This window comes from Rhineura floridana, chromosome 3 (assembly GCF_030035675.1).
Source record: "Rhineura floridana isolate rRhiFlo1 chromosome 3, rRhiFlo1.hap2, whole genome shotgun sequence".
NCBI lineage: Eukaryota > Metazoa > Chordata > Lepidosauria > Squamata > Rhineuridae > Rhineura > Rhineura floridana.
The window spans coordinates 19,429,167-19,456,853 of NC_084482.1; the positions used below are offsets into that span (position 1 = coordinate 19,429,167).

Here is a 27,687-nt window from a genome sequence, read left to right on the forward strand (position 1 = left end):
ATTGTCTTCCAAGGTAAGGTCTGTAAGGGTGGGTCCGTGAGTGACTATGGAGGCCAATCCTGGATCCACACAGCCTCCCACAGAGAGGACATAGGTTTCCAGATGGAAGACAGTCCTGATGAGGATTTGCTTGACATGCCTTCCGCTTAGTTCGTTTGTAGTTTCATTTCTTCCCTTATGCAGTGATGCATGGAAAGTCACAGGATGGCTGCAGACACCCTTCCAGACAAGGTAGCTGGAGGGATAGCAGAGGCGTAAGTATGGAATAAAGGCCAAAGGCTTGCTGCTATTGATCAAGCATTTATATAACGCAGTTCTGTTGTTCAGAGCGCTCGGCATACACAATCCCACTGCAACCCTTTCAACAGCCCTGTAAGGTAGGTCAGTATTATCCTGATTTGACAGACAGGACAGCCTGAGGCTAATGGTTTCCCCACTTACTCTGCCAAGAAGGAAAAGAAGGGGGAAGGAAAAAACCTGGGACACTAATAGAAGCAAGGAGATTCATCCACAGATATTTTGTTTCCCACAGCCAAGGTTAGAGCATCCAGAGGGAACCCAAGGAACGGAAAGGACATAGAGTTAAGAGCCAAAAGAAACGAGTATAATACTGTATACTCAAGATCACTTCAAGCAGGTTAACAGACACTTGTTTGATTGATTGTGGCAAGAAGAAACTTTCCAGAGCATAGTCTGAACCCAAGGGGACATGATACATGTTTTGCTCAAACTAAGCCGGTCTAGGCAGTGCCAGAATGCACGAGTTCCATAATGGAAGAAATGCAGCAACATAAATGTACTAAATAAACTGTCCCCAAGTGACCAGGCAGGGAAGATTTACAAAGTCAATCTTTTTTGGGGGGGGGGGAATGGGAGGTTGGCACAGGAATGTGTGGTAAGGCAGGCAAACCGAACCAATATTTTAGTGGGCAAGTAACTTTTGCATACTTTTATTGGCTATATTGGATCATCACTTCAGCCGTAAAAACTGTATCTCTTTGAAACTGGGTTTTTAAAAAGTGGCCAAAGGTTTGTCGAACCATCCCTTCCAAAATAAGATTTGCAGGAGCAGGAAGTTGAAATCCACGTAAGAAATCATGCATGTGAAACCAGGAACGCGTAAACATTCCAGATGAGAGCATCCAGTGTCAGAGGACTTGTGTATGTGGCGATGCATCAAGTCCTGTGTGCCAAAAACTCGCGGCTGAATTAGCTGCATCCTCCCTCCCCCCAAAGGACCTCCTAACCCTGGCAGTATTACAGGAACCCATGAGGATCATGGCGCATCCTATTAGGCAGCGACTCCACTTAAATGCAGCTAAAATTGGGGAGAGAAGAAAAGGGGCATCGCTCTTACCCAGGCGGGCAGCTCGCTCTGACCCAGACTTCGGCCCAGTCGGGTGGCGCTCACCGCAGCCTCTTCGTTACCCAAAAACAATCCAGCCTCCCGCAGCGATCGTTCTTTGCTCAGCCGCCGGCCCCGCCACCCCATGTAAAGGGCCACGCCGGCCACCACGAAGCCCAGGCTGAGCCCCGCCCGACCCGCCAGATACACCGGGAGCAGCCACAGCAGTCGCCGCCCGATGGCGCCCAGGGCCGCCCGGGCTTCTGCAGAGCCGATGCCCCCCGGCAAACGCGAGCCAGAGGTAGAGGTCGAGCTAGAGGAGACCTCCGGACTCGGGCCCGGCGCCACAGTTTCTTGCTCCGGGGCCCTCTCCATAGCGCTCCCGGGACAGACTGGACAACAGGAACCACAAGCCTCACACTGCGGCTAAGATACTCCCAAGCTCCCGCGGTTGTTGCAGTCATGGAACTAATAGGCACTGCATGACTGAAGCACTGTCTCTATCCAGCAGCTGATTGGAAGAGGAGGTTCCAAGGGTGGAGCTAAGAGTGAAACAAGGCGGGCCACCGCGTTCTTTGATTGGACAAGACACAAGGAGGAGGAGCCGGAAAAACCATCAAAGCCGCGCCCCTACCGTTCTGATTGGGCAGCTACCTCCAAGAGAAGGAAACTAAGCAAGAGCCAAAGCCTTGCCTCCCTTCTTCTTCTTCTTCTGCGTCGCTCGTTTGTTCTAAATTGGGTACTATCAAGGCAAGTACAGCCCCGCAGACAAATAATTGACCTCCTCTTTCTTGGACTGGTCAATTGGCTCTTGAGTGGGCGGGGAGAGAGGAGTGGCGCTCTTTGCATCCCTTCTGTGTTCGTAGCTTCAGGGCACAGTTTGAGCTGACGATCTGCGGTGTTCTTTGCTTTTTATTCAACAATTTTAAAAAAGCAAGTATTCAAGCGTATGCCAAAGTACAAGGCTTCCTCCCTTCTTCCCGCCCATTCCCCCTCCCCGGAAACCGGAAAGGTACACAGATTTCCAGGAATCTTCACAAACTCTGCGAATCAAAACAACATCAGTATACAAATACAGCAGCAAGAGAGGTGGCTTTTGTAATATGTTACAATATGGGTAAACATCGTGATGCCCTTCAGATGTTGCTGGACTCCAGCTCCCATCAGTCCTAGCCAGCATGACCACTGTCAGGGATGTCATAATCCAACATCTGGAGGGCACTAACCCTGAGTTGTTCCAACACACCGACATTGGGCAGAATTCATTTCCCCTGCTGTTGATTCTAGAAACCACCGTCCGCCTTTACACTTCTCTCACTTCGCGTGACAAGCCTTCTAGACAGGACTGAGTCTTCCCTTCTCTCTTATTAGTAATTAATCAGCACTATCTTTCCCTTTCTGGATTTATATGAGAAGAAAATAGGGGTTTTCTCTTAAATAGTTTAAGAGAAAAGAAATGTCTAAATAGGTTTTTTATACTGTGTTTTCCTCAACACTACATGAGTTTTAGTGTATTAACACAAATGTACTTATTTTATATCAATTTTTTTAAACGCCTAAATATATAGACTATCCATAAAGTATATCACACTTATAAAGCCTTGTCACACTTTCACCACTAGACTCATTTTCACCACTAGACTCATTTTCACCACTCATTTTCACCACTAGACCAGTTGTGGGGAACCTTTGGCCCTCCAGATATTGCTAAACTACAATTCCCATCATCCCTGGCCATCAGCCATTCTTGCTACTGATGGGAATTGTAGTTCAGCAACATCCTGAGGGCCAAAGTTTCCCTACACCTGCAGTAAACAATCATTCCCAGGTCCCAACCTTACTGTTCCCTCTTGGTTCATGAAGACAATTCTATATCTGTAAAGATTTTAGAAGTATGCTCTAAGTAGCCCATCTGTTATATTGGCATAATACTGGTACAATTCTCATTCAGTTTTGAACTAAAACACTAAGCATGACCTGGAACCTCTAGAATACCCCGTCTGTAAAGTCAGAGGACCTCTCCCTTTATACAACACTTGTTAAGTCTGATGATAATTCAGCAACATCAACATGTTAAATCAACAGTCTTGATTTAAAGTGCAATTCTGTAAACCAATCAGAGAATCTTCATTATTGGGTAGTAGTATATAAATATTGTTTTAAAAATCAATAAAATAAACATATTCAGTTTTAAATCTCAGTAAACATATTTTAAATGTTCAAAACTATCAATGGCAAAGTATATATTCCAATCCAGTAATGCTTTACATTTACCCCCTTTGGTGTGGCTTCTCAGCTTTCTACATTGATAACATGCCAAGAGAAACATTGAGAAAATGTTAATAGTAAAATCCCATTGTCCTGTTGACTGGTATCCTTAACCCTGGTGAATTCATAGACCAGCTGCAAGTTCAAGGGCTGAGTGTGAAATTAGAAAAAAAAATAGTAACAATTTTGTTTTTATTAAGCAAGCAGTGCTAGCTTTATCTTATTTGCAAGTTGCAACTCTGGGTACATTTCCCCCTCTTTCCCACTACCCCCACACCAACAACCATGTCACTTCTCCACTTGTCTGCTACTTACTGAAACACACACACACACACAACGTCTACATAGTTGAATTCCCAAGGCTGGTGAATTTGAGTCCTTGAAGCACTGTATTATAGATATCAAAGACAGTCTTTAATCATCAGCGAGGATTTGTAGCACATCTTCCCGCTCTGCTCAGGAAGCACTGATAATAAACCATGTATCTGAACATATAAATACTTGCTTTTCCTTGCTATCATGTCAGCATGAGCAGGCCACAAATATTAGAAAAGGGGGCATTGACAGCAAAGGCATAACTTTCCAAAACAAGCTTGAACCTCTGCATTTTTCTTTTCAGAAATAACCTCTGATGCCATTCTTTAGACCTGATCCAGCAATATCCTTTGGGATGACTCTTCATCTTTACATGACTCTTACCCCATTACTATGGGCTTTTCCACACATCTTTTTAAATGTGCATTCATTATGATTTGTGCTTATGATGGGATGGGGAGGTTATAAAAGTAACCCCACTTTCTACTGTATGTTCCTGCAAATGTTAGGGGAAGACATGCTTCTTCATTTCGAGTCAGTGCATGTCCTGAAACGTCCTGCTGAAATCATGTAGCTTTTCATACCACAAATGTTCCAGGGTGGCTGTTGTTTTGCCCCACTTTTGTTGCACTATAGTGCAAGGGTGCCCCTCCATACAGTAACATTGGGGAACCAGTGCAGAATAAAGTGAATAAAGTAGAATGATGCGTGGATGGTCCAGTATAAATCCATCACTAATGCACTATTATTGTTTCAATTACATGTTGCAGAATACACGTGGAAAAAACCCGCCAGTCTGGAGAAGCCCCATGAGTTTTGTGGAACAGAGAGGAGTCAATGTCTATTGTCATCACTGGACACAATGCCAAATCAAAATGCTGCTTCTGTGGGAGAAGATTTCATGTCAAGGCCCTCACCTCCTGTCCATTCTATGACAAGGATTATACTCCTAAACATAAATCTGAAGATCACTGAATCAGCACATAATATACTGCAATATGAAATACTGACATAATAACCCACATAATAACGGCGAGGCAATACTGAAAATACAAAAGCAGAAGAAGCTTGAGTATCCAACCCTAGATGTATAGAATATGGATGACTGCATTGAGAATTTAACTGAAAAATTCAAAGACAGGAATGTTTCATTTCAAAGATACTGAAAAGGGATAAGGTTGGCTGGGCCATTGGTTTGGTTCATAAGAAAAGCTTGCTGGATCAGGCCAATAGCCCATCCAGTCCAGCATCCAGTGGTCAGCCAGATGCCAACTGATTACAAACAGTGATCAAAGTAAGGTGCCACTAGAATTGGTATTGGAGCCCTTCCTGGGGGTTTTTGCTTACACAAATTCTACTTCCAATTATTGTAGTAAATTCCATAATTTCAATTCAGCAGTTCCCATTACAGTACTTTGGCTCATGGCAGGACAAACCTTTTTTTCTTCTTTCATTAATTAATTAAATTTCTCATAGGCTATCTTGTTAGAAGCATTTTTGGGAACAGAGTAGCTGTGACCAGACGAGACATCCTGCACTTACTTGATAAGGAGATACCACGGGACGAGCAAAAAAGCTTTTTAATATACAACTGGCAATCTTGACTTAACCATTTTGCCATTTATCTAGCATACATTTCCAGAACACTTTTACAATATTAAAAAAGCTCCATTAATTATGCCACTCACTGAAGGCATCATCAAATATTCTTGCCACTGAAAATGAGAGTATTGCCAAAGCTGTATCTCTTTTTTAAAAAATCCAGGTTTCTAATTTACATATATATATTAAATTAAAGTTACTATCCCATTCCTCACCACTTCTGCAGCATTTGCAGGAGAGAAATGGGCATCTTCTAGCTCTTGCAATCATTCACGTAGATTAGAATGTTACAAGACTGGAAATAATCAAACTTTTTAACTGTGGTGGGTGTATTTAAAAAGTGGTAAACCCACCCAGAGACAAACAACTACACTCTTTAATTTCACCCAGACTGGGCAAACAAAAAAAATCACACTGGCTGTCTTTGGGGTATATTTGTACCTCAAGGAAATTTCCAACAGAAGGATGAGGTAACGTTGTCCCCGAGAGACCATTTTTTTCTGTATTGTCAGCACAGATGTGCTTGACAGTGCCAATGTAACTTGAGCCAAAACCCATTTATTCACAGCAGATAGAATTTTTCTGAGCTGGCCCCTTCCTCATGTATATTGAGTAAACAACACAATTTTTGGGGTATTTTTGGACCCCAGTGTTTTTTTGTTTCTAGAAGGAAAACAGTAAGTGGTAACTGACTGAAATTTAGAGAGGCTATATGGGTGACAATGTCCTAGAAGGATAACCCTGTAGGCTTAATCATGTGTAAATGAGATAATGAAAAGTGTGCCTGGGACAGACATTTGCCCTCGGGGCTTTTTGCTGGGGTATTTTTGGACCCCCAGTGTTGTTGTTTTTTCCAAAAGGAAAAAAGTAAGTGGTAACTAGCTGAAATTTGAATACATTGTACTGGTTAAAATTTGTGAAAATGTCCTAGAATCATATCTCTGTGGGTCTGCTTATGTGTAAATTACACAACGAAAAGTGCACCTGGGGTCCACCAAATGTACCTCTGAAGTTAGAATGAATGCTACAAGAAGTAAATTCAGAGCACAAGTTTGTATAAATTACTGAATAAGTTTTTCCTTCTCTTGTAATACTTTGGCAGTGTGCATCTTGTCGTAATCTTTCATAGTGTTTTTGTTTTGTTTCCCAAGTAAGCCTATACTGGATTGCAGCCTTAATTTGTTACATCTTTATTTAAGGCAGGGGTGTGGAAGCTGTGGCCGTCCAGGTGTCATTGGACTCACAAGTCCCATCAGCCCCTGCCTGCATGGCCAATGGTCAGGGATGATGGGAGTTGCAGTCTAAAACATATGTTTCAACTAATTTCTGAAACAGTTTGTAATATAGAGGCTGACTGTCCATTCGTCAGCAAGCACAGGTGTGATAAAGGAATATGTCTCCATTCCTCTCAACATCTAAAAAGGAATAGAATATTCTTATGCTGAAACTAGTTGGCATTTCTGGAAATCCCTTCTCAATAGAGAAAGCGCAAATTCGTTCCTTAAAACTAGCATCCCTCCTCCTGTCTCTGACAATAGTAATGGATGGCGTGTATAAGATTCTTTGTTCACAAACCTTCCCTTCCTTGTTAAAAATTATGAGGCTGAAATAAAATTAATTAAATTGCAATATGGCTAGGTTATGTAACAGTCTTTATCCTACATTATAGTATAACCTGACTCAAGATACCTTATTTGTAATAACTGAGCTTGAAATGTGTACCCTAACCTTCTTTTCTAATAACCACTTTATCTTCAAAAGCATTGATCTGGGTATGCAGGTTCATATAGAAAATGGCACAACAGTAGTGCCTGCTAAGGTATATTACTGAACAGAATCAGCAGTGTATGTACAGTACAATATTCTTTAAAATAAAATAAATTTATGTGCCAAGAAAAACTGAATTCTGCAACCCACTTACACTGTGCAAGTAAAGCATATTTGCATATTTTTGCATAAGTTATGTTACATGTGTTAACCATGGGAAGGATCAAGCAACTATGCAGGATACTAAAGCCTACTTTCTGTCTTATTTGAGAATCTTCCCCAACCTCCATGTGGGGTTTTGATATTTCCTACAACACCTAATCTAACTTCACAGCCATAAGGATTAGACCAGGGGTGGGGAATTTGTGGCCCTTCAGATATTGTTGGGACCACAACTCCCATAATTCCTAATTATTGGCCATGCTGGCTAAGGCTGACCGGGAGCTGTAGTCCAAAACAGCTAGAAAGCTACAGGCTCCTCATCAGTCACCACTGCAGCTTCAATCCTAACTCCGCTTAACCTGGAGTCAGCCCCACTGAATTCAATAGGATTTACTTCTGTACACTTGGTTAGGAATCAGATTTCACGGTAATTAGACATTTGCTTCTTCAAAACTTTTTTTTCTTTTTAAGAAAAAGCTGAGATTCTCAGGTTGCAGTATATTAAAAGTCTGTATTTGCACTGAATAGCTTAGGTTCAATGTAAATCATCCGCTCAACAGGAACAACAGATGTCACTCTACATGATGCATAAGTGTGTTTTTATACAAGGTTGGCGCCCTTTCCTTTAAAAGAAGCCTACAGCAGATCTGATTACATCCACCTTTCTGCTAGAGGCCTCCTAGTTTAAACAGAATATGCAACAAGCTAATATGAAATCAAGCCAGGCTAATGTGTCATAGGTGAAAAGCTTGTCCCCAGGCCTTCAATCCAGCTGCTGGTACATAAATATAACCCAAGGGCTATCATGCCATCTAGTGGCAGAATATTGCAGGACTGCTAACTACTTCAAATGGGAAGGAGTGGCATTTACATCAGTGGCCATGGGGCTTTTTGGAGTAATTAACATTTCTAAACCATTCTGTTTCTTGTGCTCAGGGAGAGTGACAACATACCTCACTATTCTGTCTCTATATATTGAAAAGCCAGTTCCCAGCATTCCACTGAAATGTTGTTTCATGGGGTCAGGCTGCATATATCAACATTGACTGACCTCTGTTAGTGACGTTCATGGGCCTGACTTCCCAGGAGGATCCCTACGCCTGTGCAGCCTCTGAGACTGGGCTCCCGTCTTGGATGAAACTTTTTCAGTTCTAAATCCAGTCAGAAGGGTCTTTTTTGACTGGGAATAATTTCTTCCGGATAAGGAAGAAACGTGAGATTTCCCACACAGCTTTGTTGTGATTGTTGGAGACTGGAATTCGTCAGAATCTTCTGTGAAAAGAAGGTCTTCCAGCAGTTCGGACGGAGCGAGGATTTCTAGCCAAGCTCAGCTGAAAAAAGTGATTCGTTGTTTTTTTTTAAAGAAAAACGACCTAACAGGCAAGCATTCTTCTGTCTTATGCTTATTATTTTCTTATCTATACAGCTACAGAGATTTGTCAAAGATCCAGCAATTAAGAAACCTGGGTGAGCCAAAACTTTCCTTTTTTTTTTTTATTTACGGAACTAAGGGGGAAGAAAATAAAAATAGCCTATCTTTTTTTTTTATTATTGCAGAAAGCTGACATGGAAAATAGCGTTATAAAGATTACAAAGGATGCGGGTTTTCTTTTTGATTTATAAGACTTTTGGGTAACATATGTCCGGGACTATTTTTTCTGATCTATTTTTTTTTTTTAACGAATCTGCTCATTCTTTTTGTTATTAGCTATCTGGACGCTGAGAACTAAGGTTGTTTTTGTACTTCTGGGCATATAAGAGATAAGGGCTGTCCAGAGTGTGACGCTAGCTGGTTTGAAAGATTAACTCCTTTGTAACTGGATAAAGAAATAAACTGTTCTTTGCTTGGGACATTGAAGGAGTTTTGTTCCTTTGGCTTTGGGAATGACAATTAAGAAGATCATGGATGTACAAGAAGGGACTTTATCTATAGACATGTTTCAGAAAATAATGAATGGGATTAATTCAATAAAACAAGAACTGAGAAATAATAGTCAAGCGTTGAGAATTGAACTTGATGAAATGAGACAGGAGCTGAAAGAAATTCAGGATTCTATGAGAAAGGAGAATAAAGATAGATCTGGAAAACCAAAAAAGGATGAAAGAGAAACTAAAGGCAAGGTTCAAACTATGGAGATTGGATTAAATATGGACATGGAAAAAGATTTGGATTTTCTGGCGGTGATGGACCCTGGAGATAAATATTACGGTTTGGAACTCAGCGCTGTCCCTGAAGGAATTGAAGAGACTGGAGATAAAGATATTATCGGTTCAAAAAAATTCCTGGACTGGAAGGTCTTGATGGAACTTGAAATGGAGAAAGCTAACAGAATTAATCCCTGTTTTGTGTCAATGGAAAAATCTTTAAGAGATGTGCTAGTGTATCATGTAAAAAAGAGGAACAGAGATGCGGCTTAGCAACAATATTTCAGTGATACGTTTGGAACTGATGGCAAGAAAATATCTATGAAAAAGGAAATTCCTATCAGACTCTTATTATATGACTATGACAGCAAGACTATTGGGCGCGTAAAGATGGAAGATGGAAGATGGAACCAATACGGATAATGGAAGAAGAGCTATTTGAAATTACTGGATCTAGTAGACTTGATGAGTTGGACTAATTGACATGTTTATTTAGAAAAAAAAATTGATGGACATATATTTCAAGGATTGGAAAATTCTCTTTGACTTTTTGTGGAAGAATAAAATGATATGATGTTAATGAGATTTGTAACCAATTAAGATAATTGCTGGAGGAAGGTGATTTTATAAGCTATTAAGATACAGGCTTGTTATATATTATAGACTTATAGTTGAACTATGATAAATTGGTAGTCAATTTTTTTATATATATATATATATTTCTTTTTATTGTATTAGTTATGGATTTGTGTTTTTTCTTTTTGTATTGTTTTGGTTTTGAAAATTTGAATATGGATAAATTGACATGTTTACTTAGAGAAAAATTGATAGACACATTTCTTAAGGAATGGAAGCTTCTTTTAGATTTTTTGTTGAAAGATCAAAATAAAATGATGATATTGGGATTAGACGATTAATTAAGATAGCCTATGGAGAAAAGTGATCCTGTATGTATATATTAAGGGACAGGTTTGATATATATTATATACTTATAGCTGATCTGCGACAAATCGGAAGTCAACTATTTTACTTTATTTTTTTTCTTTATTTGTTTGTTGTTGTATTTTGTTTTGTTTGTTTTTTTAAAAAATTTGAATAAAAAAATTATTAAAAAAAAAAAAGAAACCTATGTCCTCACTGTGGGAGGCTGTGTAGATCCAGAATTGGCCTCCACAGTCACTTACTGTTAAAGACCTTATCTTGGAAGACAATCTTACTTGGCCACGAGTGATCGCCAAAGAATCAACATTGGCCTTTCAGACCAGTATTGGACAAAGTTGGTTTTTTATCCAGATTGAGGCTGAATCCTACACATTTACTTGGGAATAAGTCCCACTGCACTCAGTACAGGATTGCACTGTTAAAAATATATTATTTTAGATTTCATTCTCAAGTGACTTAATTTCCTAAGAATGATTGTTTTTGTCTCAGCTGCTCTAAACTTTGCTGTTGGAAAAATTTGCTCCTTACAAGCAGCTCTCTTGAGATTATGCTTGATCATTCAAAGAGTAAAAGGGAAAATATAGCCCATAAGAGTGGTAGTGAAAATCGTTTTCTGATTTTGACCATTTTAACAAGGAAACATCTAGAGGTATAAAGTACGTGGAGAGCAATCATATACAATACACTAATTATGCCAGGGTGGGGAAAGACACACTACTGCTGTACCAGCAGAGATCAGTCATATCCGCCTTGTGCCTGGCCTAGGCGGAGGAACACATAGCTAAAATTTTTTTTAAAAATGAGAATTAAAATGGCAGAAAAGTTTCCAGTGTATGCCTGGAAACACCACTCGTGCCCACCAATCAAGGTAACAACCCCTACACATGATGAGTTGGCTTTTTTAAAAAATTACCTTCAGAATGAAAATATTTTATTTACTGCAAGTTGGATTCCATGATAGAAAAGAAACTGGTACTTACTTTTTCCAAACACGTTGTTTATAATAGTGGAATATCATGCTGTGTTTAATTTTCCAGACATATCAACTTAAAAATAAAAATCTGAGGATATTCTATGCAATACCATTCTTGGGTACAATTTATTACTATTAAAACACTGTCTACTATAAAAAGTAAAAACAAACTTTTAAACCATATTTTGCACTAAGAACACTCACATATGTGTTCAAAGTAAATTACAGAAATCATGTACATAAGTGCATCTGCATACAGTTGATCGTCTTTTATTTTCCTATTTGAATTACTGAACTACGGCTCTCATCTTCCCTGGCCATTTTGAACAATTTATGATCTGAAGTATGGGTGGCATTAGGGCCATGAAGGGATTAATTATAGCCTTGCCTTCTTCCCTCCCTGCCCAGAATTATTTTCCTGACACTGCCTGCCTGTAGCCTTCAGATCTTGTTGGACTCTCAATGCCCATCAGCCCCAGCCAGCATGACCAATGGTAAGGGATGATGGGAGTTGTAGTCCTGTAACATCTGGTAGGCCACAGATTCCCCATCCCTGTCACAAGGGCTGGAAACATGCTTTATAAACACAAAGACTCCCAGGAAACTGAATCAGTTTTTCTGTATGAAATTCAGTTCATGCAGAACTATAAAGAGGAATCACTCTGGATGGGCTGCAATTTGATATGACTGTAAATTTCGGGAGAGTATTCTCAGAATCACAGTGCATATCCACAGTACATGCCACACACTTATTTTGATTTTGTATTATTTCATCTACCACGGTACTTTCCATCCTGAGGAATTCTTTATTAGAGAACCCTAGTCTAGATTCTCTCAAATGCAAACAGGTTTCCTTGTTAGATATCAAATGACATAAACTAGTTAAGTAAGATTGCAGCGTAGACACTCCTCATAGAGCTGGAAGAGACCTGAAGGTCATCTAGTCAGTCTTCCAAACATGGAAGCAGAACCATCCACCGACTATCCCAGATATGGGGAGCCTCTGGCCCTCCAGATGTTGCTAAACTACAACTCCCCATTAGCACCAGCAAGTGTGACCAATGGCCAGGGAAGACAAGAGCTGTAGTTCAGCAACATCTGGAGGGCCAAAGGTTCTGCACACCTGTTCTAGCCCTCACAGATCAAGCTATATATAATCCAGACTGCCCTTCACAAGTAGTGAGAGCAGATGATGCACCCCAGAAAACATGCTTGTGCAGCAGATAGCTTAAAGCAATGACAGACACAGCGCAGCATGCAAGATGCTATAAACAGTGAGGGCTAAAACAAATATAAATTGGAAGTTATTTAATGGTCCCAAGGCATGTTTACTACATTACCCATAATGTATATTACTTGTTTAAAAAGCAGCAAAGCACCAAAGATGGGGCAAGGGCACAATTCAAAATTTTCCCTGCTCCCTCTGCATGCACCAGAAGTTAAAGGTTCTGACTGTTTGCATGTCATGGTAAGCCATAAACCATGGTTTGCCATGCAGGAGTGATGCACGCCCACTTTGCTCCTCTTCACTGCACATGGAGGAAATGGAGCACAGAAATGCTAAAAGTCATAGGTACAACATCCACGCCAACCTGATCCCATGCTGATCCAGCCTTTAGCTGTTATTGATTGGTCCCTTGGTAAATGAGGAGGTCAGAGACTCTTCCTTGGGAACTGGCTTCTTCCCCTCGTGCAGAGGCAAAAATGTCCGGAATGGAGGAGGAGTTTTAGAAGGTGTCAGCTGCAGCTGCAAGTGTGGCCATCACAGCCTCGAGATGCTCACGGTAGACGTAGGCCACAAGCCCCCCCTGGTTGGCCCAGTGGTCGGCACCCACAGCCCCCTCCACAGGTTTGTTGTAGGTCAGTTCTGGCAGCAATTTGCGCTGCCCAGCCCGCCAAGCCTTCAAGGCCTCTGACAGATCGACAATGCCTCCACCGAGGGCTCGCAGGATGGCATGGGGGCCACAGGAGTCCCACTTGAAGGTGCTGCCCTCTGAGAGCACATAAGCATCTGCAAGGCCCAGGGCCACACACAGCATCTTATACCCAGCACCGGAGGCAAAGAATAGCCGCTCCCCGTACAGGGGGGCCAGGGCCTTCCGCAGCATCACTTTCTCATTGCTGCTCAGGACAACGCAAGGGGAAGCCTGTAGCATGGGCCGGTTTAGTGAACTCAGGTGGATACCCTCGTATGAGATGCCCCAGTGATATTTGCTCTGCCACCTGCAAAAAAAGAAAAGAAAACAAGAGTCAGAGAAGGCTTGCTAGGACAAGCACTGGGGTTCATGATGTAGCAGGACTTGGTGGAGTGAGAAACCAGTTGTGGCCCCTTTTCTCATGCCTAACAAAAATCTTGATACAGGTACAAGGAAGACTGGTGCACGGGTGTCATCAATGCTGCAGGAGTTGAAAGGAAAAACATGAGACTGCAACACATTGTTTACTGGAACCAAAATACACAATTGGAATGGTGGCCTGGAATACCTTTTGCATCCTGTATTGATGAGCTTGGACCAGATGACCTCAAAAGTACCTTCTAACTCAAACATTCCATGAATCTAGTATTCTAAGGGATGGGACAAAATGTACTGGAATCAGCTCTGCAGGGTATTTTTATAGTCAGACTGTTGGAGAGTTGGAGTCTTCATAAGTGACAAGGTACAGTACACTCTTCGCATGTAGCAAAAATGTCTGCACGGCTGCAGTTTCCATGCATTAGGAACATAGAAAGCTGCCTTATACCAAGTCAGACTATTGGTCCATCTATCTCAGTATTATCTACACCAGGAGTCACCAACCCATCGCCTGTGGGCACCATGGCACCTGCAAAGGCCTTCAGTGGTGCCCCCAGCAGGTAGCCAAGGATCTGAGCTTTTATTATTTTTAAAGGAATGTGTCTAGCCCTCCTAGGAAGAAAGTTATGAAGCAAAAAGTAAAGGTAACCTTCTAAGCCGTTGCTGTGAAATGAGCCAGCCTGGCTGCTCCTGCCAGTCAGGGGCTATTCCACTTTCTCCTTCATTTTAGTTATTAGCTAATGAGGAAAGTCAGAGCTGTGACTGATAAGTGAGTTGTTTAGATACTGCTGTGTTGCCCCCCTTTTCATGCACTTTTCCTGTCTTTTTTTTCTAGTCCTTGGAATTCCCCTAGCAACCAGGATGCATTTTTACTGTGCTAAGTTTGCCTGAGATCAGGTAGTGCCTAGAAATTATTTTCTGCAAATACCACTACACACTAAGTTTGGGTAAATATTAAAGAATCCCCCTCCCCCTAAAAGGCAAATGTAAAAACTTTACAAAGAAGCTTAGGCACGTCTCCTACTTTGCAGGAGCTAAATAGTAGGGACTCATTAAGAATTCACTGCATAGTTAACTTAATAGTGCAATGGTATACATTTCTACTCTGTGTGTCTCTGTGTGTTTAATGGGTTAGTGGGTACAGCATGGCAGCCTAAGCTGTGGTTCAGGATTGCCACTGGGGAAAAGACAGGATTGTTGTGCCTTTAACAGCTGTATGGCACGCAGAAATTCAATAGGTCAAGCCTTTTCTAGTGTGGAAATACAATTATGGGAAACCCTTCACCGTGACTATTCTCTAATTTTGTGTTATGCCACATGCCCCTGCCCCCACAACTCTCTCCACATTTGAAATGTGCCCTCAGGTTCAAAACAACTGGCGACCCCTGGTCTGCACTGACAGGCAGCAATTCTCCAGAGTTTGGGACCAGGAGTCTTCCCCAGCTGTACCTGCAGATGCCAAGGATTGAACCTGGACCTTTTGCATGCAAAGCATGTGCCCTACCACTGAGGCACAGCCCTGCGTTGGATGGGCTCCATAAGCAGACATGCGCTACAATCCCTCAAAACCTCATAGGGCCGGTGGAAGTGAAAGGTAGCAACTTCTCTAGAGCAAACATGAATTTAAACAAAGCTTCACCATAGTGAATCTGTGCAAAGTCTCTTCTATCTTCTGTCTGCATGCATGATGATATATCTTTAAAAATTAGAATTACGGGCGAAGCCTGTTAGTACTTGAAGGGGTTGCCAGCCGGGCCCACATGTGCAAGAGTGTCTGGTGGTGCTATTGTTACCTGTGTGCTGGTAGCTCTTCCTGGAAGAAAGGCTCATTGATGATGCCTAGGATGGGCTCGCCTGAGTGACGGTTGTATACCCCTATCAGCACCAGCGCTGAGCGTAGCCCTGAAGGGTAGATGCCATCCACAGGCATCACATTGCCATGCCCACGGATATACTGATTGGTAGAATCTGAGGAGAGAGAACCCATGAGATTGCCAGAGTAGATGTCAGGGTGCCCCTGCTGGCTAAAGTGCTATTTTCCATGCAGGCACTGAAGGGGCCCATGTGACAGAGCCCATGCTTTGCATGCAGAAGATCCCAGGTACAATCCCCAATATCTCTGGTTAGAAAAATAAATAGGTAACAGGTGATGGGAAAGACCCTGGCCAGCCAGTGCTAGTCAGAGTAGACCAGGCTTGCCAACCTGGCACCCTCCAGATGTTTTGGACCACAACTCCATCAGCTGGTTAAGGCTGGTGGGAATTGTAGTTCAAAACATCTGAACACCAGCTTGGCAAAGGCTGAATAGACAACACTGGGCTAGATGGACAGTGGTTGGACTTGGTATTGCAGCTTCCCATGTGCAGTGAGAAGGGAGTTGCAGGCTGCTGAATGGGCCTCAGCCAACTGTCATCAATAATATTAGTCCCACAGATGGAGGATAGCAGAAGCTGTATCCCCCAGGCATCCCACACCAACAACTGTAGCATAGTGGTACAACATGCGCTTTGCATATGGAAAATCCTAGGTTAAGTCCCTGGTAACTCCACCTAAAGCAGGACTAGGGAACCCCTTTCTGCCCAAGGGCTGCATTCCTTTCTGGGCAGCCTTCCAAGGGCCACATGGTGGTGGTATGCGGGGCCAGAGGCAAATGTGGGCACAGCAATGAATGTTCATTTTCCCTTTGTACAGGAGGCTACTTTCTATACACATGCATGCCTCTGTATCCTCCATCCAGCCAAGCAAGAGGCATTATTCAAGAACATATTCCAGCCAGGCAAAAACACCCAGGGTGCGAAGCAGGCCAGTGAGGGGTGTGGCCTAGGGAGAGTTCTGAGGGCCAGATAGAGAGTCCTGGAGGGCTGCATTTGGCATTCAGGCCTGAGGTTCCCCACCCCAAGTTAAAGGGCAGTTTCACACGATACAGCAACCAGCCTGAATTTACCACTGGGTGCATGCTTGGCATGGAGCTTCAACCAAACACAGTTCCCTATACGATACATGTATCTCCAAGCAGCATTCACAAGTCACATGCTTGGATTTACACATATAGACGTACTGAATGGATTTACAGTACATAGATGTACCCTGTGTTAGGTTGTGCCAACACAGGCTCTGAAGAGACCCAAAAGAACTGAGGCAGCAGGGTTGGGAAAAGACCGTTGCCATCAGAGCAGACAGTACCAGACCTGAGAAACCAATAGTTTGACTGAGTGTACAGGTAGCTTCTGTCTAATGGGTAGCCGATGTGATACGCTTCTGATGTTCAGAAACTCCCATCATCCCTGACTGTGGCCCGTGCTGGCTGGAGCTGATGGGAGTTATAGTCCAAATGCATCTGGAGGGCCCCACATTGGCTATTCCTGTCCTGTCTTATGTAATCCAGTTCCCAGGCTCAGCACTCATCCTTTGGGAGGACGATCCCCTCACAGGGAGGTCCAAGGGAGTCCACACTAATATTTCCTGGTGGCCTCTGGAGTCCAACCGAGCATCCTCTCTTGTAATGTTACTGACCTATTGGATCAATCCACACAGCCACGCTCTCTGTGGAGATAGTCACAGCCACATTGTCCAGTGCTGGGTCCAAAAGCACCACCTCCTGATGAATAGCCGCAGCCAACAGCTCAGCTGCTGCTTGCTTCCGATTGAGGACTTTTCCCAGCAGGGCAGCAGTTTCTTGTTGGGTAGGACAAACCTGGACGACCACAGTCTCTCCTACAAGTCCAATAAATAAAGTTCAATAGGCTGGAGGGCTTTTCCTTAGACTCCTGCCCAGGAGGCAGAGCAGATCCCTCTATTCTAGGGCAAAAATGGGCAACTGATGGCCTGTGGATTGGACCTGAGTTTTATTTGGCCTGCAAAGATGCCACTTGGAGAAGAACTCCCAAGAGAAGCTCAGTGGTAGAACATCTGTTCTGCATGCGGACAGTCCCAGGTTCAATCCCCAGCATCTCCAGTAGGGCTGGGAATGTCCCCCACCTGAAACACAGGAGAGCTGCTGCTAGCCAGAGTAAACAGTACTGAGCTAGATGGATCACTGGCCTGACTCAGTATAAGGCAGCTTCCTATGCTCCTATGTGTATCTTGTTACAAGCACGTGAATACGGCTGACACGCATATTGAAAGCGCAAATAAATTTTGTATGCTGCTTCTTGACAGGATCTTTCAGGGAGCACATGCATTTAACTCCACCCCCAATTATTGACCTCAGTCCATCCAAGTGCAGGAGCTACATGCCCACCCCTTACTGTTAGGCCAGAGATAGGGTACCTGGGGCCCTCATGGATTCCAACTCCCATCATTCCTGACCATTGACCTTGCTGGCTGGGGCTGATGGGAGCTGGAGTCCTACAACATCTGGAGGGCCACAGTTTTCCTTCCTTGTGTTAGGCAGGGCCAACTTTACAATATAGCCTGCCCATCTATGAAGAGATGGGATAGGATAGGCCTGGCCTGCAGATGAGTACCTAGAAAATAGTAGCACTAATTATATAGCTCTTGGCTATCTCTTCTCCAGGCCCCTCATTGGTGGAAGAGACCTCCACAGCCTCATTGGACAGGACCTGACAGAAATTCCCTATGCCCCATCTTTGCCCAGGAGCTAGAGCAGCCTTTCCCAACCAGTGTGCCTCCAGATGTTGTTGGACCACAATTCCCATCTTTCCTGACCATTGGCAATGCTGGCTGAGGCTGATGGGAGTTGTAGTCCAACAACATCTGGAGGCACACTGGTTGGGAAAGGCTGAGCTAGAGTGTGCCTTAGCAACATCAAGGCTGCCTCTGTATCACACTGGACAGCTAGATTTTCATTGAATGACATCTGAAAGGACATTCTGGAATGGGAAGGAAGAAATTGGGAGTCTAGTAATTTTGTTTGTTTGTTTCAACCCATCTATTCTAGTTTTATTTATTTATTTTATTTAGATCATTTATACACACCCCTGAGTGGTGTACAAAAAATTCAATACAATTAAAATAAAAATGAGTTAAAGTGATAAAATCAGAATTCAGTTAAAATGCCTGCTGGAACTAAAAAAAAAAAATCAGTAGATGATGGAAGGTCAACAGGAGGGGGCTCATCTGACCTGAACTGGAAGGGAGTTCCATAAAATTGTGCGCACAATACTAAACACATGGCTCCTGGTGGGTATGAGCCAAGCATCTGAGCCATGGGGGACCACTTACAGTGATTCTCCTGAAGACCTTAGTGATTGCGAAGGGACATAAGGGATCAGGTGGTCCCCGAGGCATCCCAGGCCCAAGGGCCTTGTTAGTTAATACAAGAACCTTGAACATGGCCTGGTAGCAAATGGTCAACCAGTGCAGGTTTTTAAGCACTGGAGTTACGTTTTTTTAAGAACTGATACATCACAGCTCACAGCAATAAAGGGTCAAAGCTGCCAATTCCAACGTTACCAGACCTTATGTCCCATTGAAACTAATGGCATGTTAGGCATAACCAACTTTAGTCCATTGATATCAATAGAACATTGCAGCCCTGGGCTCTTTTGGGAAGAAGGGTGGGATATAAATTAAAATAAAAATGTAAATTAAAAACATTAAGCATTAACTTTATCTTGGTTTGGGGGTTAATGAACATTAAAAACAATGAAGCAAAAAGCTAAATAACCACCAGTACAATCAATAAAAGTCAGTTTTTATATAGATCTTAAGAAGGTACATGAAGTAATGCATAGGGGCTCCTCAGCAGACAAGTTGATGGGAAGAGTGCGCTCCCTTAATGTTTGAACGAGACCAGGGTAAGGGAACATTAGCCGTCAAAATAGGTCTAATGCAATTCAGAAAAGTGTTTTGCTGGGGGGAGGAATGGGGCCTGGAGGTGGGGGAAGCGACTGCATGAACAGAAAAGAGGGTCTAATTTCAAGTGGAAAATTCATCACAGTATGCAGTGGTGGAAGATGCTGGATCAGCTACTGATTCTGATTAAGATAAAGTTGACACAGAAGACCATGGATTTGATAGAGGAATGACTCATATTATGCACTCTCCCCACCAATCAAGGACACCATCACTCACCAAGGCCATTTTCAAATTTGTTGGACTCCTCACCGCGAATATGATCTTGCAGTTCTGGAAACTGGTAGCAGCAACAATGGGGAAGGAAAAGGCAGGAAGAGAGAAAATGAGGGGGCGGGGGGGGGGAAGAGAGAAGGTGGCTTAGTCATGCTCCAAAACAAGCTGCCTGATCCAAGACAAGGCTATTCTGGTCTCACCAATTCTGAAGTGCTCCATCCCACGCTAAAATCTACTAGACCAGGAAAAAACAGCAACTGTACCTCAGATCAATCCCAGCTATAATTTGCAGCCTCCAACTGGCAACTTAGGTTGAGCTAGGCAAGGGCTGAACGGGCCAACATTGTCTCTGACCACCAACACAATCCCACACCAGGCAAAAAGGACTCTTTATCTTCATCTTTCCCAGTGAGGTTAAGAAGAGGCCACAGCATTTTTTCTACTGTGTGTTATGGGCTGAGCCTATAGCTCCCTATATTTTCCGCTCTTTTGGCCATTATGAACTATCTGCTGTCATGTATTTATGTATGAAAATCAGTAATATAGAGGCATATGGATTTTTTTCTTGCTAGTAGCACACACACTTTATTTTGTTCCTTTATTCTTGTTTTCTTTTTCTGGTCCTCTTTTTTCTTTCTGGGAACCTAGCCAATGTTCTCCCTATAAAGTTAACATACTGATAGCAGGAAATGTGCATCTCTGGTCGATGTCACTGCTGGCCGGACCGCCTTCTTAGCAACATGCAGATCCAGCCACCAGGTCTGACTGCAAAAGGACCTAAGCAGGTGTGCTAGTGACCATGGGCTAGTTGACTTTGAGTCATCCAGGCCTGCCTAGTAACAGCTCAGCAAAGCTTGCATAGTAAAACCGCCAGCAAATGCAGTCGGGACAGCACAACAGCTAATCCAGCCAGGATAGGATCACAGACAAGATTGTTTAGATAAGAGGGGCTATATAATGGAACGCCTCTCTCGCTATGTACCTACCTGTTCACTGCGCTCGATGTCTAAGGCCCTTCTCCGGGTCCCAACTCATAGGGAGGCCCGGAGAACAGCAACTGGATCTAGGGCCTTTTCAGTGGTGGCCCCCGAATTATGGAATGCCCTACCAGATGAGATATGCCTGGCGCCTTCTTTGTTATATTTTCGGCGCCAGGTAAAAACCTACCTCTTTGCCCAGGCATTTTAAGCTTAATTTTAATTTTAATTTTAAACTTAAACTGTAATTGTAATTTTTATTTTAATTTGTATTCTAATTTTGTTTTTAAATATGTTTTATAATTGTATGCTGTAATCCACACTTGTTCGTATTTTAAATGTGGTTTTATCTTTTTGTACACCGCCCTGAGAGCTTGTTGCTATAGGGCGGTTTAAAAGTGCAATTAAATAAATAAATAAATAAAATATAAGACAGTCAGCCCAGGACATTTTTACCAGCGCTGGTCATGCCTGGTCAGGAGAACACAAGACTGCTGTAGATCCACACACATCAAGGGTGAGGGAAATCCATTACATATTGTACTGACAGAGAATGTAATGTGATGTATTGTATGGTATACATCCCCTGAAACATGTTGTTTTCATCTAGAACTCGGATTCCTTGGTTACAGCCATGTATAGCATCACGTGTATGTTTTATACGTTAATAAATATAAGATCTTCTGCTGCTGAGTTCCTAATCAATTTTCCCGAGATACCCCTAGATATAAGTATATTCTTTGGTGGGATCTCAAACCAGTAGTCCGCCTATCTCAGACCCAATGCTGGCAGAAACCGTGGAAGCACAGGTGACCACAACGTTTGCCATATAGGTACTCTGGATTGCTCACGGACAAAGGGGAGTATGGAGAACCCTCAATCTTTTGCAGTCACAGAAAGAGGCCATTCAGCACCTTTCATGTGTATCTTGGGCCCTTCAAGAGGCTGCTCTCCCTGCCTCATAGATACACCAAAGGAAGCTCTGTCAAGTTCTCCCTTTATCCACCTCAGCTGCTCGCTCCCATTTCACCACAACTCACACACAAGAATGAGTAGCCGTGGTACACATAGGGGGAACTCTGACAGAAATCATGTGTTGCTGTTCACAGTGGGGATGAGCAGCGTAAAGAGTTTTTTGCCGGAAGTCGTGGTTAAGATGCACAAGGGGGAGGGCTTTGGGAGCAGGGTCTATGTTGGTGACCAGATAAAGTCCCCAGATTGAGATCCTAGGCCACTGGTTGCCCATCCCGAAATCTAGGTGTGTTTTAAGCAGATTGTTTAAAACAATAACACACACACACAGCTCCTTAATGCATAGCAGCATTGGAATGATGGGTCCTGCCGTGACATGTCCATCTGATTTCTGTAATGTCCTTGGTAACTTGAACAACTTTACCCCCCTCCAGTTTGTGACTAGATCCAGGTCTTGAACCCCATGTCTAAAGGCACCACCTTGTGGCTAACAAACTGAGCTGTGTCCCAGAAAAGTCCCCTCCCTCATTTAAAATCTCACTCCTAAGCCAAGAATTGACTACATTTTGTTATTTATTACATTTATATCCATCCTTTCCACCAAGGAGCTCAAGGAGATATATGTAGTTTGCTCCCTCCCCATTTTATCCTCACAACAGCCCTGTAAGGTTGGTTAGGCTAAGAGAGGACGACTGGCCCAAGATCACCCAGTGATCATCATGACTGAATGAGAATTTGAACCTTGGTCACACAGGTCCTAGTCCAACACTCTAACCACTACACCACACTGGCTCTTGGGCAAGCCATTGTTCCCTCAGTCTTAGCCTCCTGCTTCAACTTGCAATATGGGAATAATAATACTGGCCTGTTTTACAGAGTAATTTTGAGGATTATCATGTGAAGAGCTTGCAATACATTAAAAAAATATAAATATGAATTATTATTATTCCCACAGGTGAGGGATGAAGGCACATGGTTGCTCCCACTTTCATTGTGGCTGGTAGTAGCATGGCTTGTTCTCAGCCACTGCAAAGGCCTATAGGTCAGTGGAAGAGCATCTGTTTTGCATGCAGAAGGTCCCAGCTTCTGTCCCCGGCATCTACAAGTAGGGCTGGGAGAGACTCTGGAGAGCCGCTGCCGGTCAGTGTGGACAATACTGAGCTAGATGGACCAAGGGTCTGTCTTAGGGTAGTGACACACTTATTTATTTAGTTATTATTGGATTTATATCCCGCCCTTCCTCCCAACAGGTGCCCAGGACGGCAAACAAAAGCACTAAAAACACTTTAAAATCCTAAAAACAGACTTTAAAATACAGTAAAACAAAATATATTTAAAAACATATTTTTAAAAAGCTCTCAAGACACCTTAAAAAAACACATTGTTTAAAGAAAAGGTTTAAAAACATATTAAAAAGCAATTCCAACACAGATGCGGACTGGGATAAGCTCTCTACTTAAAAGACTTGTTGGAAGAGGAAGGTCTTCAATAGGTGCTGAAAAGATAAGAGATGGCACCTGTCTAATATTTAAGGGGAGGGAGTTCCACAGGGTAGGTGTCACCACACTAAAGGTACGTTTCCTGTGTTGTACAGACTGGACCTCCTGCCCTCACGTGCAGAGCACAGTGATAGACTGGGTAAGATGGTCTTTCAAGTATCCTGGTCCCAAGCTGTATAGGGCTTTGTATACCAAAACTAGAACCTTGTACTTGGCCTGGTAGCAAATGGGCAGCCAGTGCAATTCTTTCAGCAGTGGGGTGACATGCTGGCGATACCCTGCCCCAGTGAGCAGTCTTGCTGCCGCATTTTGCACCAGCTGCAGCTTCTGGACCAAACTCAAGGGCAGCCCCACATAGAGCACATTACAGTAATCCAACCTGGAGGTTACCAGTGCATGGACAACAGTGGTCAGGCTATCCCAGTCCAGAAATGGCCTCAGTTGTCTTACCAGCTGAAGCTGGTAAAAGGCACTCCTAGCTATTGAGGTCACCTGGGCCTCTAGCGACAAAGATGGATCTAGGGGCACTCCCAGACTACGGACCTGCTTTTAGAGAGGGAATACGACCCCATCCTAAGCAGGCAACTGACCAATTATCTGAACTCGGGAACCATCAACCCACAGGATTCAGACTCAGTTTATTGGCCCTCATCTAGCCCACCACCGAATCCACCACTTACTGTTCTGCCAGTTCCAGTGTGTCTCTAACTCTCTTTTCTCAAAACGGGGGCACACAATGCTAGTTAAACTCCGCCCCTTTTAAAACGTTGCCCAATCAGCTCCAATGCATTTCTTTTTTTAAATTCAGCTTCAGGGAGGTTTCACAATTGATTGGTAGATCAACCCCTTTGTCTTCCAGGTGTGGCCAATGTACACGCTTTACTGCAGGCTCAGACAGAGGCGGCGACTGGCCCAACGCTTTGCTGTAGGCAGTCCTGAAAGATCTGAAGGCAGCAGTGAAAGGGAGGTATGGCCAGCAGAGGGCAATGTTGCTTCAAAACGCATCCAAAAAACCCATTCTAGCTGCTTTTGAAGCAGTGTGCCCACAGTCTCAGTATAAAAAATGGAAATGGAGTGCCTTCAAGTCAATCTCAACTTATGGTGACCCTCTGAATAGGGTTTTCATGGTAAGCAGGATTCAGAGGGGGTTAACCATTGCCTTTCTCTGAGGTCACCCAGTGAGCTTCATGGCTGTGTGGGGATTCGAACCCTGATCTCCAAGGTCGTAGTCCAACACCTTAACCACTATACCATACTGGCTCTTGCCTCAGTATAAAGCAGCATCCTAAGTTCTTATGGTTCCAGCTCAACCCCAGATCCTAATGCAGTTACAATTTAGGATAAACGGAGCAGCCAATTGCAATATTTTTTTTGGGGGGGGGAGGAAGAGAACCATGTTACCCCATCCCCTAAGCAGCTTTTCCCAACTAGTGGGCCACCAGATGTTGTTGGACCACAATTCCCATCTTTCCTGACCATTGGCAATGCTGGCTAAGGCTGATGGGAGTTGTAGTCCAACAACATCTGGTGGCCCACTAGTTGGGAAAGGCTGACCTAGAGGAAGAATGTACACCTCCTCTAACCCCTGGCCTGGAAATGCCTTTGTTTACCCATCCCATAGCAATGGGGCCCCTTTCCCAGCAGATACCTTTTCCCCCACATCATGCTTGATGACCTCTTGGATCAGCACATCTGCCAAAGTCTTGAAGTCCTGCAGGAACTTTTTGTTCTTGTCTGCTCCTCTCTTCTCCTCAATTAGCAAGCTGAAGAGCGCCTCCTCCTGGCGACACACCTGGGCAATGCTGGCTGCCTTCTCTGAGGCAGCAAGCAGACTCTTCAGAAGAGCTGTCATGGCCTAAAGACAAGGAAAGGAGGAAGGGAAAAGCAACTGTGATGGAGAAATCAAGAGGGAGGCACAAGAGTCACATTCTTTCATCCTAAACCCCATCCTGGCTGATTAGTTTCAAAGCCTGGAGCCCAGAGGATAAGGTCACTGATGCAGGAGACAGGATTCCTAGGTTACTTTTCTATCTCCTGGGGTGTAGTGGGAGTCAGCATGGTATAGTGGTTAGAGTGCTGGACTTGGACCAAGTTCAAATCTCCAGACAGCCACAAAGCTCTCTAGTAGTCTTGGAATAGTTACTCTCTCACTGCCTAATAACTTACCTTGCAAGATTGCTGGAAGGATAAAGGAGGGGTGGGAAGAGAACCTTGTATGCATGTCTGAGCTCCCTCAAGAACGGACAGGATGAAAACATGAATAAATATGGCTAAAATCTTGTACTCATGGGGAGTAAGCCCCATTGAACAAAGTGAGATTTAGTTCCAAGCAAAAATGCATAGATTGCACAACCACCAGCACACATACACAGTCCCAGTAAGAGGGTGTGTGTGTGTGTTGCTGTTTAATTGCTTCAGTGTAATACATTTAGCCAGGTTGAAAAGAGAACTAGAAACATACAGTGCTACTTTTGGGGGGGGGCAGAGAGAAAGATTAACACTACAATCTTGTACATGTTCACTCAGCTTCTGAGTAAGCATGCACTGATGCTCTGCACAACACTAAAGGAAGGAGCATGTACTTTCTGCCAAGGAGAGTTAAGAGACGTTTATAGCAAGGAGACCATAATATACCATCCCACCCCTCAATACAGGGCCAGAACAAGGTTAACTATCAACAAGGGCCCTGGGATTTAGCCCAGGCTTCTATTATCTGATGACAATAATGGATAGAGGCATAGTAGTTTGCTGGGGGAAACCATATTTTATGAGCTCTTAAAAGTCCTTTCACCGGTGTTTCTTGCAGTTAGCACCTTTATCATACAGATGGAGTGGCAAAAAAGTGCCTTATGCCAACCGCATCCAATATCCTGGCACACCTCTCGTTTGCTATGATTATCTCTCAATCACAATTCCATCATAAAAAGATATACTGCCAAACATTAGGTAGGTTAAGTGCAACATTCCAGAGTAAAACCTTGACAATCCACTCTTTAGTCCTTGGCCATAGACTGGGGTGGAGGGGGTGGGGGGGGGAAAGAGATGGAGGAAGGGAGGTTACACAGTTTGATTTGGGGGCAGTGAGGGAGACAATGGAACAGGAAACAATGGGGTGGGTTGGATGTCCTTTCCTGTGAACTTCTAGAATTCCTCACTATGCTTATAAATATTTAATAAAAGGGGCAATTATCTATTCTTTAGCATTTTCAAAGCATCCTTGATCACGTATTTCATAGCCCATGGTACCATGACTACGCCTCCTAGATTTTGACCTTTCTATTCAGTACCACCCCCCTAAGGTTATGAATCATAACATTTTTATCCCATCATTCCTCCAAGGACCTTTTGCCTTTACAACAATCCTGTGAGGTAAGTCAGGCTAAGAGATACTGAATAACCCATAGTCATTCAATAGGCTTCATGTCTGAGTGAGGATCTGAGCCCGAGTTTCCCCAGTTCTCATCCGACACTCTAACCACTACACAACGGTGCCTCCCAAACACCACCGTTTTAAGTTCTTTCCGCGGGAGGGGGGAGATTGGCTTAGGGTGGGGGCTCTACTTAGCTCATCCCTTCACTCTACACATCCGCTGGACCCCAAATCAGTTCCCCACCCTAAACACCCCGACATGCCACGTCACTTGAATTAATGCCTTCACTGCTAGATCGCAAGGCATTCGATAGCTTGTTTTTCTGCCTGCTACCGCGCCCCACAGCAGTTTCCGTTCCTAGCCTGGGCAGGGCAAGGCAGGAGACTTAAGAAAGGCGCACCGCTGGAGGACCTGAATGACCCTGGGCAGTCAGTCCCTCACTCGTGGTCCTCCTTCTTGGCGCTTCTCTCGCTGGCTGGGCCAGTCTGGGGGAAACCAAAGTACTCGGGAAAGCGAAGCGGCGCATCGTTCCCTTTTCCCTCAGTCTGTCTCTCACCTACCAGATCGTCTCCCTTCACTCTGGCGCTCAGCGCAGTTCTAGCGATTTCCCCTCCGCAGTAACCACCGCCTCCTGGCTTGCCGTGCGTAGTTCATTGCCCGTGGGCGCCCTCGTCAAACCCTTCCAGGCAAGGAGGCGGCTTCCCAAGTCTGTCCTGACCTGAAACATGTGATTCTATGTTCAGCCCCTCGCAGGGGCGTGGAAACATCAGGCGACCCAGCGTTCAGTTCAGTGTTTTCCACATTTAGCTGAGACACGGTTTTGATTTACCCCCACCCCCGGTAACAATGGAGGCATGCTTCGGCTGTTACACCGGCAAAAATATTTTTTTGCCTGAATTACTGGTTTTCGCTACCTTCTGGTTGGAAGGAGGCCAGCTCACAGCAGTTCTTGCAGAGATGCAGCTGGCAGCCTCCTCTGCGGGCAGATAATCCTGCTTTCTGCTGCATCTGCCTTAGAAATG

General features: G+C 43.8%; 2 protein-coding genes across 9 annotated transcripts in view; both read right to left on the reverse strand.

The window, feature by feature from the left end:
- Nucleotides 1–8,749, reverse strand: part of ESYT1 (extended synaptotagmin 1) — a 71,089-nt gene extending 62,340 nt beyond the window's left edge. The window contains exon 1 of one of the 2 annotated variants that reach the window (XM_061614745.1): nucleotides 8,511–8,749. Coding sequence is in view for 1 of the 2 variants with exons in the window: in XM_061614744.1 (XP_061470728.1) it covers nucleotides 1,358–1,720 (363 nt within the window). In the remaining variant the exon portion in view is untranslated. Of the gene's footprint in view, nucleotides 1–1,357; nucleotides 1,847–8,510 lie in introns of those variants that run through there. The other variant, XM_061614744.1, reaches the window with a different exon arrangement.
- Nucleotides 8,750–12,812: 4,063 nt separating this feature from the next.
- Nucleotides 12,813–27,649, reverse strand: INPP1 (inositol polyphosphate-1-phosphatase). Of its 7 annotated transcripts, none has more exons than XM_061614784.1 (6): nucleotides 27,580–27,649; nucleotides 24,943–25,149; nucleotides 19,850–19,910; nucleotides 17,327–17,527; nucleotides 15,607–15,781; nucleotides 12,813–13,742 (listed from the first exon to the last, which is right to left on the reverse strand). In XM_061614784.1, the coding sequence occupies exons 2-6, from the start codon at nucleotides 25,144–25,146 to the stop codon at nucleotides 13,247–13,249; spliced, it is 1,137 nt and encodes a 378-aa protein (XP_061470768.1). In that variant the 5' UTR covers nucleotides 25,147–25,149; nucleotides 27,580–27,649; the 3' UTR covers nucleotides 12,813–13,246. The 7 variants fall into 7 exon arrangements, with proteins under 7 accessions (XP_061470768.1, XP_061470767.1, XP_061470766.1 ...); XM_061614783.1 differs by lacking the exon at nucleotides 27,580–27,649 and adding an exon at nucleotides 27,222–27,503; XM_061614782.1 differs by lacking the exon at nucleotides 27,580–27,649 and adding an exon at nucleotides 27,226–27,502.
- Between the last annotated feature and the right edge of the window lie 38 nt (nucleotides 27,650–27,687).